General features: G+C 31.1%; 1 protein-coding gene across 1 annotated transcript in view; it reads right to left on the bottom strand.

Moving 5' to 3' along the window:
• LOC149562344 (uncharacterized) overlaps positions 1-13,513 on the bottom strand; it is a 32,877-nt gene extending 19,364 nt beyond the window's left edge. The window contains exons 1-3 of the mRNA XM_089825870.1: positions 13,369-13,513; positions 13,164-13,263; positions 11,202-11,274 (exon numbers count right to left, since the gene is read on the bottom strand). Of these exons, the coding sequence (XP_089681996.1) occupies positions 11,202-11,274; positions 13,164-13,263; positions 13,369-13,513 (318 nt within the window). The remainder of the gene's footprint in view (positions 1-11,201; positions 11,275-13,163; positions 13,264-13,368) is intronic.
• Positions 13,514-15,980: the final 2,467 nt, after the last annotated feature.

Raw genomic sequence — 15,980 nt, 5'->3', positions numbered from 1 at the left:
CAAGAGAATAGACATGTCCCTTCAAGACATCTCTATTCAACAATATGATAAATATAACATTGTGATTATATTAATTTCTTTTGACTTAACAAGTTTATCCTACCAAAGCTATCAAAACATCAAAACTTCCTCTTAGCTAGGGAAGATAAACACAAGACATGTATTACACCATTGGTAATATTAGGTATGGCAAAAAAAAAAATTAAATAAAAAAATTTTGATCAAATGATATCTATCATTTTGATATCACAAATGATATTACAAGTATTGGCCTCCCACAATATCAACAATATTCACCAAGTACTCAAAAGGTTTAAATATCACATCTGATATCAAGAGTATTGGCCTCTGAAAATATCGTCATCTGATATTCACCAAGTACTCAAATAAGGTGTGATATCATATTTGACATCACGAGTATTGGTCTCGTAGAATATCATACGATATTCACCAATTACTCAAAATAAGGTTTGATATCACATCTGTTATCAAGACTATTGGCCTCCCACAATATCAATGATATTCACCAAATATTCTGAGCAATGGTCTCCTAGAATGTTGAGAATCAAGATATTCACCATTTACTCAATTTGTTGATCTCATAATACAAGTTATTGTAAGATCATCACCTTATAACAACTTCTTCAAATACAAGTGACATCATTTGGAAGACGTCATTTCCTCATGATGTATACAAGCCGTAGGCCCATAAAAGTCACATACTCTCAAGGAATATTTATGAATCACAGTCCTTGGATAATCCATCTCAACATGGTTTACTCCATCTGGATAACTGAAGGTTGAATCATATCCTCTATTTGTTCCATCTCATTCAAGGTTGTCTCTAATGAAATGTCAAGCTCCCTCTAAATCTCAATCTCCATCTTCCTACAGTAACATTCTCAGAAGAAAAGATCAAGGCACATAGCTCTTATAGAAAAATAAAAAATGTTAGTAGTTTAACTCATGTCTTTTAATAACAACAACAAAAATCTCATTATAACCATGATTCACATTATAATTCTCAATTGTATAAATTCATATATAGACTTATATTCAATTATGAATTTCATTCCATTTTATATTCCTAATAATAATATTAGGAATTTCTCCCTTTATCATGTTATTTATAATATTTCAATTTAATAAAGCATACTTACCTTATGAGAAAATATATATGTATTACCTTATTCTTATGTGTTCATTGATGTTTAAAATTTTGAATATCATTTGGGTTGACACTGGCCATCTATACTTTCGAAGTGCTGGGTCCACCATCCATATGGTAGCCTCAATTCAAAAAGATTTCTATTTCGAGAATGTGCGACATTTCTGTCTAGGAGTTTAACTCTATTGTCTTCAAAGCACACAATTTACAAGAAGCCAACTTTCCCAAGTGCTCATCGCAGCAATGAATCTGACTTCAACCCACATTAATGGGACACCAAGTAGCTATGCATCCAATCAGACCACGAACACATATTTCCTACGAGCCATTGAGCTAGCCATATCATCCATGCAAAGGCATATTCATATCAATTGCTCCATATAAAGTACTCCATGAGATATCATTTTGTCATTTACGGTGTTGATCAAATAATATCGCATTACATTCGTATTTTCAGAAAGCTCGATACTATATCCGGTCATATTTTCTCAACCAATCTCCGTCTCCAATATCACAATGTATCACAAATATTTACTCCACTATTAGTTGAGTGACCAATGTGTTCAACCTATTAATATCAAAACTGATAATATTGCTTCAACCTAATTGATATTGTTATTCAATAATACCAAATGATTTGCCAAAATGAATATGGATCGCCAACTAAAAGTTGTATAAGTTTCAAATAATAACAGCAGCCCAACGAAGTCAGATATGTAATGCTTTGGATGTCTAACAATCTCTACGGCAGAGGGAAAGCCTGAAATCCTTGGACACGACACTATGAATTATTCCCTCCACCGATAATTATCACTGCTCATAATATTGTTTAGCAATGTAAAATCATAATTCTACTTTCACAGTAATTAGAAATATATATTGACCCGTCTGAAACTAATTTTAGATAAATCCCAAAAATATGTGAAACTTCCATGTAGGGAAATATTATTGTCCCTTCGAATAATTAATTCTACAGAGGCTTTCCCTGAGACTGAACTTTAAATATTTAACTTGCCAAATAAATATTTATTATTTCAGTCATTACGGAAAAGTAGCAACAATTTTTGACAGTTGTTTACAGTCAGATTGTGCGGTTAATCATTCCAACAAAAGACCTACTTTGATACCATGGTAATTATCAGGATGCTGCAAATGTACTAACATTGCCATTTATTTTTAGTATATTTTTTCCAAATAGCAGCGTCCTTGTACTTGTATGAGGAATAAACCAAGAAAATAGACATGTCCCTTCAGGACATCTGTATTCAACAATATGATAAATATAATGACATTAATTAATACTTATATATATATATATATCATTGTGATTATATTAATTTCTTTTGACTTCACAGGTTTATCCTACCAAAGCTATCAAAACATCAACAAATAAAATGGTTCCAAATCCTTAACATTTCTTTAGCATTCTTGTACTTGTAATGTAATTTATATGCTATAAATTATATAATAAGCCCTTTATATGTTGAGCCTAGGGAAAAATAATTCATATGTAATAACATTGTAGACAAAGATCATTTATGAGGGCTATAATTATCTCATAACCTAAAGTTTTGTGTAATGTCTTTTATTTGTATTGTTCTGTTGAAAGAGCTATAAAATTAGTTCTCAAAGATTAATGTAAGGCTTATCCTTTCCTTACCCAGAAGTTCTTATCAGAGCATATTAGATCAATTATGGGCCTGTTGAATGCACTTCTTCTATTTTTGTTATCTTTTCAGACTCTTACCAATAGATAGAAGAACGTGTCAATATTCTAAAATAAGGTTCAAAATGTACTTGGAATTAAAGTATGTCACAAGATAACATGCACATAAGTTCCCATTCAGATGTTCCAAGAGAATGCAAAGGAAATGCCAGAATTTTCAGGCATAGGCTTATTGATTATTGGCCATGGTCAAAGTAGCAGCCTCAGCTCAACTCTCACTACAAACATCGTATAACTCAAAAGATGGGAAGATTAATATCCTAATTCAGATCACCAATCTTGGTCAATCTGAATTTAATTTGATGCACTTGTAGATTCTATATTCTGTCTAACTCTAAAATTTGGACTTTGAGCTTTTACTATAGTTTCTGGCATCTGGGTTCTTAAACTGAAAATATGACATATAGAGAAACAAATTATCAATATTTATATTAGCATTTTGTAAAGTTTTAAAGCTTGGCACCATAACATCCTGATTTTCCCGGGTCTAAATTAACATTTAACATACTCAAGTAAACAGTTATTACTTCATTTCATAGGAAGGCAGTTACATCATTCATGTTCATGTGAATATGATTTACTATTAAAATCAGTTAGACAAATTTTCTTAACTAGAAACTTGAAATACCATTAAATGAAATTACTTCAGAAATTGAAATCACATGCCTCAAAACAACTGAGTTCAAATCAACTAGCGATGCTTTTGCAACCACCTGGGTTAGTCCACAAATACACTATAACAATTTCACAAGTCGACTATCATCTAAAAACCCCTATCTCAAAATCATAAGATGATTACAACTAAATACCATTATAATTTAAATTACGACATCACAAATCACTGTACCAATTAGGGCATCAATTACCATCAGTTCATTTAGGACTCCTGAAAACGCTTTACCACTTAGGGCTTCCGCGACCACGGATTCAATTTAGGGCATCCGCGACGACGGATTTAATCTAGGGCTTCCACAACGACAGATTCAATTAGGGCTTCCATTACCACTATATCATTTAAGGTTCCAATTGTCATACAATTAATTAGGGCTTCGAATTTCTTTTCCTTTCGATTACTTATCTATGACAGTAACTCAAGATTAGAATTATACTTATATTCAATATTCATATAAATGAAAACAAATCACAATCTATCCAGGTGTAAAATAATGATAACAATGATTTAACTCAATTCAATCTTACCTCCTCATAAATAAAAATGATAATACCTGTTTCTAATAAACAATTGAATGCATAACTTATCTCTGTTTGTCTCATCTCCGACATCTTGAGTGAGGTGAAACATTTTCAGGGGCTTAACCACCCAACCTCGGACCACAAGATATCCCCACACGATCTCTAATGAGAAAGACCCTCCCTACCCAAAATTGACACGAAACATCTTTAAACACACCATACGACTTGGCAGCAGGATATCACCATAACAGGAATATGCATGAGTTATTAATTTGTTTAAATGGTAAATATTGAATGTCATAACTGATACTGATTCATACTATTGAGGATTCCTTTCTTACCTCATCACCCATCTTCTTGGTTTCACAATCGAGTGAGTCCCAGGTATTCGGGATTCTCAAAGCAGACAGCTCCTTCGTATATTCAAGAAGATTACATGCAACCATCATTTCATAAAACTATGATTATGTTCTTAAAAGATCTCAAAATGTCAACATTCTTGTATTTCTTTTTAACAAGTTCATCTACACCTCCACACCATGATCAGGCCATCAAGCCAATGACTCCTTGGTGCCTGAACAATTAACCTTTACTATTATGTCTTGTACCTTATTTACCTTATTCTGGCTCTTAGCCTGGTGAATTTCCTTGGTACTTTGTTTTGATATTCAATTCAAATTGAAACAATATTCCATACTGTATATTATCTTTTATGAAGAAAGAAAGTTATTGAAAAGAATCTACAGAGTAATACATATTCGGAAATTAGGGTGAAAAACAATCCTATAACTGGAGCAATGCTATGGTAGTTGATTTACACCTTCTCCATCTTGATTATTTGATGAAGTTCTCGTTGTTTATAATATTATCTTCTAAGAGGATGCTTTATATCTTGAACAAAGATATAAGATTGGTATACGATGATGGCTAAAAGAGATATAAAAATAAAAATAAAAACATTATTACAATGCAATATCCTTATTTTGTTATTTGTTTTCTTGAATCTGAATCAAACCCATATACAATGTTAAGGAATCTTTGAGTTATTGACATGGAAAGGGAATAAGGAAACATGAACTGTAACATGACACTAAGGGTGCGGTATTCTGTACTCATGTTGCAGACCCAGCAATTAAAAAAAAGGTAACACATGATTTGCAGCACGGCTTAAGATAGTGATGCTCTGAATAGACTCAATGGTTTTGATGCATGGTTTAACATGAGTTGTAACCCAACGTATGATAGCGGTATTCTTTACCTATGCTACAGACTCGGCAATTTAAATGTAAGGAAAACAATGTTCAACCTCGGACCACAACATATCCCCATACAATCTCTAACAAGAAAGGCCCTCCCTACCCGGAATTTACGGGGAACATCTTTAAACATGCCATACGACTTGGCAGCAAGAGATCACCATAACAGGAATATGCATGAGTTATTAATTTGTTTAAATGGTAAATATTGAATGTCATAACTGATACTGATTCATACTATTGAGGATTCCTTTCTTACCTCATCACCCATCTTCTTGGTTTCACAACCAGGTGAGTCCCAAGTATTTAGGATTCTCAGAGCAGACAGCTCCTTCGTATAGTCAAGAAGATTACATACAACCATCATTTCATAAAACTATGATTATGTTCTTAAGAGATCTCAAAATGTCAACATTCTTGTATTTCTTTTTGACAAGTTCATCTACACCTCCACACCATAATCAAGCCATCAGGCCAGTGACTCCTTGGTGCCTGAACAATTAACCTTTACTATTATGTCTTGTACCTTATTTACCTTATTCTGGCTCTTAGCCTCGTGAATTTCCTTGGTACTCTGTTTTGATATTCAATTCAAACTGAAAGAATATTCCATACTGTATATTATCTTTTATCAAGAAAGAAAGTTATTAAAAAGAATCTACAAAGTAATACATATTCGGAAATTAGGGTGAAAAACGATCCTATAACTAGATCAATGCTATGGGAGTCGATTTACACCTTCTCCATCTTGATTATTTGATGAAGTTCTAGTTGTTTATAATATTATCTTATAAGAGGATGCTTTTATATCTTGAACAGAGATATAAGATTGGTATACGACCATGGCTAAAAGAGATATAAAAATAAAAATAAAAACATTATTACAATGCAATATCCTTATTCTGTTATTTGTTTTCTTGAATCTGAATCAAACCCATATACAATGTTAAGGAATCTTTGAGTTATTGACATGGAAAGGGAATAAGGAAACATGAATTGTAACACGACACTAAGGGTGTGGTATTCTATACTCATGTTGCAGACCCAGCAATTAAAAAACAAGGTAACACATGATTTGCAACACGGCTTAAGATAATGATGCTCTAAATAGATTCAATGATTTTGATGCATGGTTTAGCATGAGTTGTAACCCAACGTATGATAGTGGTATTCTTTACCTATGCTACGGACTTAGTGATTTAAATGTAAGGAAAACAATGTTTGCAACACAGCATAATAATGGTATTCTATATCCATACCTCAGACTCAATGAATTAAATACAAGGAAAAACATGATAGGAAGTATTTTGGATTTTAAACTTATTTGTTAGACTACAAAACAAGGTTATCCATTATATGATTCAGAATCGAATGTATATATCTTTCAATTTCTACTTATCATTCTTGCATTCGAAAGTAACTATCTGTTACCTTGACTCGGAAACGGTATTATAATCTTCTTACTATTGTTGCTACCATGTGAATTTGGAGAACTGAGAACCGGCAGAACTTAAGAGTATATATCTAGACTTGGTTTGTTGTTCATCAAACTTTAAAGAAAGTAAAAGACAAGCTGCAATAGGCACCTTACGTGACTCCTCTAATGATTTTGATTGCTTTGCATTTGGTTGAATTCCTTTTTTTCTAGTCTGAGATCCATAGCAAATGTGATAAGGAAAGTCCAGGCGTAAATGAGTTCAATTTCAAAGCTCTGTCATCTTTTGGGTCACCCGCCGTAACGGCTTGGAATGCTGAAGGAAAATAGTTGAATGAATGCTACGGTAATGGGAAACAAAGAAATATATAAGAGCCTGACTCTACGGCTTCATCAGTTACAAGAATCCCTTTGAATTCCTAAGATGACCATTAGAATTCCAATTATTAAATTGACTATTGGAAACAATTGGAAGATTAAAAATTTGAAGATATAATAATATTATTATTATAATTTAAACATTATTATAATGTAAAAATATTAAATTATCAAAAGATAATGGTGCCAAATCATTTTATATTTAAAAGCGCGTAATTAAATATTTATTAAAAAAATATAACGAAGGATAAACTAAAATCTTTTAAGATACGTTTTATATTTAAACTCAATTATTTTAATTAAAATTATTAAATAACTCATGCAAGTCCCGCAGATGTATCCTATTTCAAATCGCTAGGTCCTCTACTTATCTGTCCAGTGATTGTGATGCCCTGCCTAATTCTTTTTTGACAATGCTTCCACCCCTTAGACATGCTTCCTGCAATGAATTTCTCAATAATTAAATTATTTATTCATAAATAATCATAACAATTAACCTTTCATCTTAATTCCATGAATTCGCGATTAACGATCAACTAACATGTCATCTGCACTTGAAATCATAACAACAAACTAACTTACCATTTCGCCAGATTATATCAAATTAAATTGCCAACCGACTTCATGTAAACCTCAACGGCTATATTTCAAGCTATGTCAAAAATTGGGATGTAACAGGCACCATGAATGCAGTAGTTTTTTATTAGTCATTTCAACTTGTTTGTAATTGTTCAATTGTCCAATTGTTTATGTACTTGCAAGTAATGGAAGTTTATGCAACTTAGTTATATTCATGTACTTATTCTTGCATCTGGCTTAATCGTAAAGACTGTTTTGACACCAAACGTTTTATAACTTACTGATTCGTATGCCTATACCTGTCAAACCCCTGTTCCTTATGACAATATTACTCCACATTTCACATTCCTATTGTTGTGCAGGTCAATAATTACATCAAAAAGACCAAGATGGAGATGACAGACCAAAAGGAGCTTAAGCATAAAGTCTGCACATCAAGGTAAGAAGAGCAGCATACATTGGCAGGGCATGACATGCATCAGGAATCTGATTTTCAGAATCTATATTTAGGAATTATGTGTAACCCCTCGTGCACATTTGAAGAATAGAATGGCGGCCTGGCCTGCTCTTGAGATGGAACAGATCACTAAATAAGACAACTCTAGCGAACTTCTCCACGTATTTACTCATTTCATGAAGTTATTTGCAATGGCAATTTGACTATTTTGCATCCTCTTTCCTTTTTGATGCAAACCAATTTAAACCTTACGTTGTTGCTAAAAAGCTTCAGCTTGTGATAGATGTAGTTTTGTGAGTAGCTTGCATTACAAGTCAGCAACTCGTGCTAAGGAATTTGGGAAGCCACGTCTTCTACACAGCAATCTGCAATTACCGTGAGCCACCCAAGGACAGCTATCATTTGCCCACGTTGTGATTGTGGCTTTGGGACAACACACAAAGATGATGAGGAAAGATATACAACATAGGCAACAAAAGCGAGGGTCCCTGTTGAACACGAAACAAAGAGGAAGGGAACCCGAACACTTTTCATTCTTCATTTAATATTCATATTTCTAGTTTGATTTAGTATCTGTTATAATTTAAAATTCAATGATTTTTAAAGTTGTTATTGGTCTATAAATAGGAATAGGAATAATAGATAGAATGAGAAGGGCTCCAGGAAGTTTTTGCCTATTTTCTTGGTTGATGATCGTGGATGTTGGAAGAAAATAATTTGTATCCTACATATTTTTAGTAGTTACTCCACTTGGCCTTCATATATAGACCATTTACTCTATATATGCAATCAACATTCAATTGAAACTATTGAATCAGATAGAGCATTTCCTCTATATATACAATCAGCTTTCAGTTGAAACTATTGAATAATTTAGCAATTCATTAGAATGAGTAACTCAGATCTCACGTTGGTAGAATATCTTTCAATGTCGAAGTCCTATTTCATGATCTTGGCTACATAGAGATATTTCTGCTCTCTTTTTTGTAGTTAGTTGTATTACTTACTGTCACAGCCATCCAGTCTAATCATAGAAGAGTTCACTTGTTCCATTGAAAATCAGTTAATTTTGTTGTGGCAATTTTACGTACTCCTGCCACAATGCAATGTAAATGCTTTATATTGATCATGATCAACATTTCCTATTGCTATATATTACACAAATATTTAAGTCACTATCTATGGATAGGTAATTTTGTTGTTGCTATTTTAAGTAAGGGTTTAACCAGGGAGGAAATTTTGTGGTTAAGCCTGCTCAAGATAAAGTAGTATTAGGATGGGCTCTTAGGTTGCTTCAAAAAGGCATAGCCTAGATGTAATGAGGGGCTAACTATTCCATTCATTTATACGAGATGAATTCATGTAAAACTCTAAGAGATCAATGAGATTGATGCAAAAAAGTACACAAGTCAACTTCGATAGTAATATCACAATTCAAAACCTGTAGAAAATATCTCCTACTTACCAACACTCAACATGCTTGAATAAAAAGTGAGAATAATAAAAATTAAATATGCAATTAAAATGGTGTGAAAAACATTGGCTCTATTATAAAAGGACTCAAACTAAAAAATGTTCTAGATCTACTTAAAAATTCAACTTCATTAAATTTGAGGAAAGAAATCTCTAATTCAATTTCAATAATATTAAAGCTCGAATTGCATTTTTGATGCTCTTTTCTTTTAATGTGAGAAACATTGGCTCTATTATAAAAGGACTCAAACTAAAAAATGCTCTAGATCTACTTGAGTAAGATTTTGAAAAGGCTTTAGACTTTCAAGCCAAAGCCAATTTGGAAGATGCAAAGAAAATTCTACAAGCCTTTTCAACATTCTCCCTACTTGCGTTAAAGTAGAAGCTTTGAAACCAAATAGGACTATGAGCGTGCTTCAAACCATAGTTGTAGGGGATATTTATTGGGTATTAAAGCATAAAGGCATAGTGATTCAGTTAGATATTGCAACATCCCTGATGCTCATTAGGAATAAATGCAAGGGATTGGCAACTAAAGCATAAGCTTTAACAAATAATATGGAAAGAATAGATACATATACATAGTGGGATTTTACAAACATTTGTAGTGAGTTGTAACAATATCAAAAGCTTCAAATAAATTATGATTGATAATAAGATTGATAAAGATGAAAGGTAGAAACCAATGCAAAGTTGAAACAATTAGACCGGCAAAGATGATTCGCAATATAATTTATGAGAACAAACAGAACAACAAATAAGACTTGGATAAGTACCGCTGCCAGACATATATCAGTATAAATGAAAATTTCAGAACTATCTTTTCACAAATGCCTAAACATTTTCAAGGAAATTGATCCATTACCTATTGTAAATAAGAAAAATTTGAACTATCTAAGGAAAATGATACCTTATCCCTCTGTCTTTCTACGCCTGTCAGTCAAATTCATGCTCATAACAATGATATTTCTTTCAATTTCCTTTGATAACCATTTAACATTATGAAACAAATGACAAACAATGCATGTAAAAGATAAAACCTATCCCAAGAGAAGAGAATGCCTGCTGTAGTCGAAATCAGGCAAACACTCAAAAATCAGCATAAATAATGACCTGAACTGCAACTGAGAAGATTGGAGATGGGAATTTTTCTTAGCTGTGGGAAAGCATAGTAGGTATAACACAGGCTGGCGTGTGTAGAAATCAAATAGGAGCTTATAAACAATTCTTTAACAAAGCAAAATACAGGAAATTTAAAAAGAACTCTGTTCAATAACAGAGGATGCTCTGTAAAATTGTTCTTTTACAAGGGAAAGTGAAATTGATTTTATTGCGAAATCTATATTTGAAAACTAAGCCTAAATTAACTCAGTCAACACCAATGTAAGGTGCAGATTACTTATGGAGGCTCAGCATGCTTTATTAGAAACAACAATGTACACATTTTATTCAATAAAAGTAATTGAAAATCTAAAGGAATGCACAATTAGAAGTTTATGCAAACACCAGGAACAGAAAGAGAAATACCTACTTACACTTCGTTGAGGATCACAAATTTCGTCAGGTTTCCTTTGCCTAGGATCACGAATTCCCACAGATTTCCCTTGCCTGCAACAGTTATGGACAAATTAATCTTACAAATCTGAGAAAAGAAAACTGAATGAAGAAGAATTTAAGGATCACAAAAATAAGAACCAACTCAAATATGCTACTTGCTGAGATTATTTGATAAATGCTTCCGAAAGCACAGTGAGAAAATGAGCTTGTAACCTGTGTAACCTAGAAGAAATATAAAGTGAAGACATTTTCCTTCTAATCTACCCATTATATGATGATATTGCATGTGATCTAATAGATTTTTACAAATTCAATCATGATTGGATCCATGAAATCCTAAACCATTACAACAAACAAAGTTTGAAAAGTTTTATTTGAACTAAAAATCAATTGAAGCAGTTGCTTAAATTAGTAATTATTAATTTTATCATTTTCTGTACAGAGCCTACCAACAAGACTTAACGTTAAAAATCATTCTCTTTCAGCTCTTGCATCATCTTGGATTTCTGGGAATAAAGGTTTATTACTTAATAATTTGTTTATCTATAATTGTTTACTATTTTATTACTTTGTCATTTTGACTGAGATGAGTTAACAACTACTCCATGACCTAACGTTGGATTGAGGATTACTTGAATTGGATTGATATATGTTATAATTGATTCTAAAAGTCGAAATGGTGTAAGGGTGATTAGGAATCGTTATGTGAGTTTCATGTTTTAAGTTTAATGCGCCACAAATGGAATATTTATTTCAAATTATTAAATTATAAAAACTAATCCTAAATAAAGTTTCTCCCATTCAAGACAAGCCACAGGAATGTTATAAAATATATATTTTTTAATTAAAGTATATATACATATATATATATTTTAACAATTATCTCCTAATGTGTTGTACCTTTCTTTGATGTATTAATTGTATATCTCATTTTTTTCCTATTTCCATACATTTCTATTACTAATATCTAAAATGTGAAAATGCAGGGAGGAGGTGGTCTTCTTCCTACAGCCTAAAAATTTCAGATTAAAAGGAAATATTTGAATGCAATCAAATGCCAATACTGAACCTCTGCTCAAGAGCATCTTCACAAGCCAGGAAGCAATGAAGCCTTGAGCTCCTGTTCCGCACACCCTCTCCATCTTTTTTAATTTCAAATTCTTTATGTCTTAGGTTTCCTTCCGACATTCCTGTGTGAACTTTATGCTTATTTATAAGGAGAACTAGATATGTGTTGCAGCAGTTTATCAGGATACACAAACTGACCTGTGAATGGTGTACCAAGTTAGAACTCTCACTCCTAAAACAAACAATGTATGACTGTTACAAGGACTGTCGCTCTCAGTAGTTGGAGTAGGTTGACGTTGACTTGTCTTTTTACTTCCATGTCTACCAGAGCGCTTGTAATTATTATATATAAAAATTTCTCATATACTATACGCTTTGGTGGATGTACATACCTTCTTCCAGTCCTCCCATTTCGGCATAGGCTGGGATTACAACACAGACTTCGACTTGGGCATGGAAAAGGAGTTTTCAAACCCTCAATCAAGCAGATGAGGCCATGGCTATGGAGACATTCCAAGAACACAAAGTCACAAACAGAGGTGTGGCAGAAAGATACCTTTGACAAAGGGGAAAAAAACACATATCCATCACATTTGGTCAAAGCCCACTTCGAAAATGAAAATACAGAATGGCATTGGGCTATGAAGGTGTTTATACAACTGATTTTCAAAGAAGCCAGAAAAATCAAAGTTGAAGATTTTTAAGCCAGCCCATGAGCGGTTTTGTCCATCAAATCATTTCAACAGGGGAAAGAGATCATTTTGCGCAAACTAGAGGACTGTAAAATTGAACACAGTTCAGAAATGATAAAATATTCTGACTAACCCTAAACATTATGTATAATAATAATGAATGACGATCAAGTAGCATACCTCTGAATCGGAGACAGAGCTGAGATGCAGACCACAATGCAATATACCCGGAACAGTGCTAAGTCAGATAAGTCGATGCGGGTGGAGGTGAAGGAATTGTCTGCAGTGGTAAAGCCATAATAAAGTATTAGTAACCTCGTAGAACCTCAAGAAAACATGGAAGAGAGTCGGGAAAAGGAGGAACAGAAACGTCGGCGTCACATACATGAGACATGTGCTACACGCTGCCGTGCATGCCATTTACAATGCAATTTGTGTGACAACACAATAAAAAGGCAACAACTCGAATGCATGTCATTTACAATGCAATTTGTGTGACGACATAGTAAAACTACTACCGGGAAAATCATTGGGAGCCAATACAAATGAACGGAAAATCAGACTAAAAATGAGGAAATGAAATTCAGCCCATAGTTTTATATATTTTTAATGGTATCGTTGTATTGAATATTATAATAAAATCAAATTCAAATTATTATTATTAGTTCCTTGTGAAAAAAAAGGAATACTTATGCATTCATGTCAATCCAAATATGACATTAACACTGACCAATCAAATCTAAAAATTTTAAAGATTATATGAGATTTCAAATGTTTATATTTTTTTCTAATTTTTCATTAATTTATAAATCACATTTTTCATCCATTCTATTGGTCCATATTATTTTTGGTGGGGCAGAAAATTAATTTTCTGCAACAAAAAATACAAATATTTTCTAACAACTTCATCTTGCATTAATAAATGTATTAATTATAACTTTATCTTTTCCACACTTGTGACAAGTTGATAAGATTTTATTTTTTCAATTATTTTATCTTCCACCTCACACATGTCTAATCAATATTAATTATCACAATCTGTTAAATATTTTTAATTTAATCAAATCTAAGAATTTTAAAGATTATATGAGATTTCAAATGTTTATATCTTTTTCTAATTTTTCATGAATTTATAAATTGCATTTTTCATCCATTCTATTGGTCCATACTATTTTTTGTGAGGGAGAAAATTAATTTTCTTCAACAAAAAATACAAATATTTTCTAACAACTTCATCTTGCATTAATGAATGTATTAATTATAACTTTATCTTTTCCACATTTGTGACAAGTTGATAAGATTTTATTTTTCCAATTATCTTATCTTCCACCTCACACAACATGTCTAATCAATATTAATTATTACAATCTATTAAATATTTTTGATTTCTTATTTTAAATATATTTATTATTAATTTTACATTGATGTTTATTTTTTACTATTTGATATAACTTGTTCCTAAAAACTTCATGTAATGCATAAGTTCAAATTATACTTTGTATTTGAATTTTTAATTTTTTTTAAACTTTGCTTTTTTATTAAAAGTAGTTAAATTATTACTATTATTTTACTTTTATAAAAATAAATTAAACAATATTATTTTTTAATTATATTTTATAATAGTGTTCAGCGTTACAATTTTTAAATTATATTATTTATTATTATTAATATTTTTTATTTAAACAATTTATTATTTAGTTTAAATACATTTAAAATTTAAATATATATTTTAATATTAAATTAATAATTATATTTTATATATAAAAAAAACTAAAGAAATAACCACAAATAATTCAATTCTAAAATATATATAAATTATTATTAGATTTTTATAAACTATGTATTAAAATAAAATAGTTATATTTTATTTCTTATTTATTATATCATATTTATTCATCAACATCAAATTTATATGTATTACATCTATTTATTATTTACAAATGTACATATTAAATTATATAGATATTATTTCATAATTAAAAATTACTTAATTTTATGAAAATTTTGGAAATACAAAACATTAAATAGTAAACTTTTTTTAATTGTTTAAAATTAAACAATTAGTTTTACTTATAAAATATTTTTATAATCCAATACATTTCATTTTTTCTTATAGAAATGTGAGTTTTAATATAAAAATTAAATTCTTAGTTTCATTAATTAAAATATAATATATTTTAATTTTTTATTATAACCATGATTTTATTTTCACTATTTATTTTATTAAGAAAAATAATTATATTCAATTATTTCTCTCTGACACACAAATTATGTTGGTATCACTCTATTTTACTATTTTATCTCTCTTCCTCTTCCTCTATATTATCTATCATTTTTACCTCTGCATATATGTTTATGTTGTTATTGTTGTATACTATTATTTATCTCTATCTATATCTCTATCCTAGTTTTTTTCGAATGCCAATGATTAAATAAAAATAGCGTGAGTTCCATTTGATAATCAAGATGAGAATAATACATAGTTGGGGGAGTTATTCCAACTACTTATGGTTGTCTAGTAGCATGCATGGTATGCTTAAACTTATAATGTGATACTCCAAATGCTTCATCACTTCTTCAAGTTCTATAATTCAAATATTGGTATGGATATCTTTCCTAATTACACATAATTTAAGTTGTCAATGTAGAAGGTGCAAATTTGTCTAAAGCACATGTATTGATCATAGTATGATATTAAGTAATTAGTGTCATATTAGGGACTTTGGCCTCTTATTCTTGGGCTTAAATGTCCAAAGATAGAATAATATAGCACGAGAACTTAACAACAAAATATGAACCATCTTATCAGATCACAAGCACATTTCTAGGACAAGAATTTAACAACAAAATATGAGCAATCCTATCGGATCACAAGTGCATTTCTAGGCAAAAATTAATGCATTCATAATGTTAATTTAGATTCTCACTCATCTACACCTCTACAACCATTATGCATTAGGTAAGAACTATGACGCATTGCGTCTCTTGTTACTTTGA

The sequence above is a fragment of the Cupressus sempervirens genome, chromosome 4 (genome assembly GCF_028749045.1).
Source record: "Cupressus sempervirens isolate cs-2001-9-10 chromosome 4, ASM2874904v1, whole genome shotgun sequence".
Classification (NCBI taxonomy): domain Eukaryota; kingdom Viridiplantae; phylum Streptophyta; class Pinopsida; order Cupressales; family Cupressaceae; genus Cupressus; species Cupressus sempervirens.
Note: the sequence above shows the minus strand (reverse complement) of the source record. Positions and strands in the feature narration are given on the sequence as shown.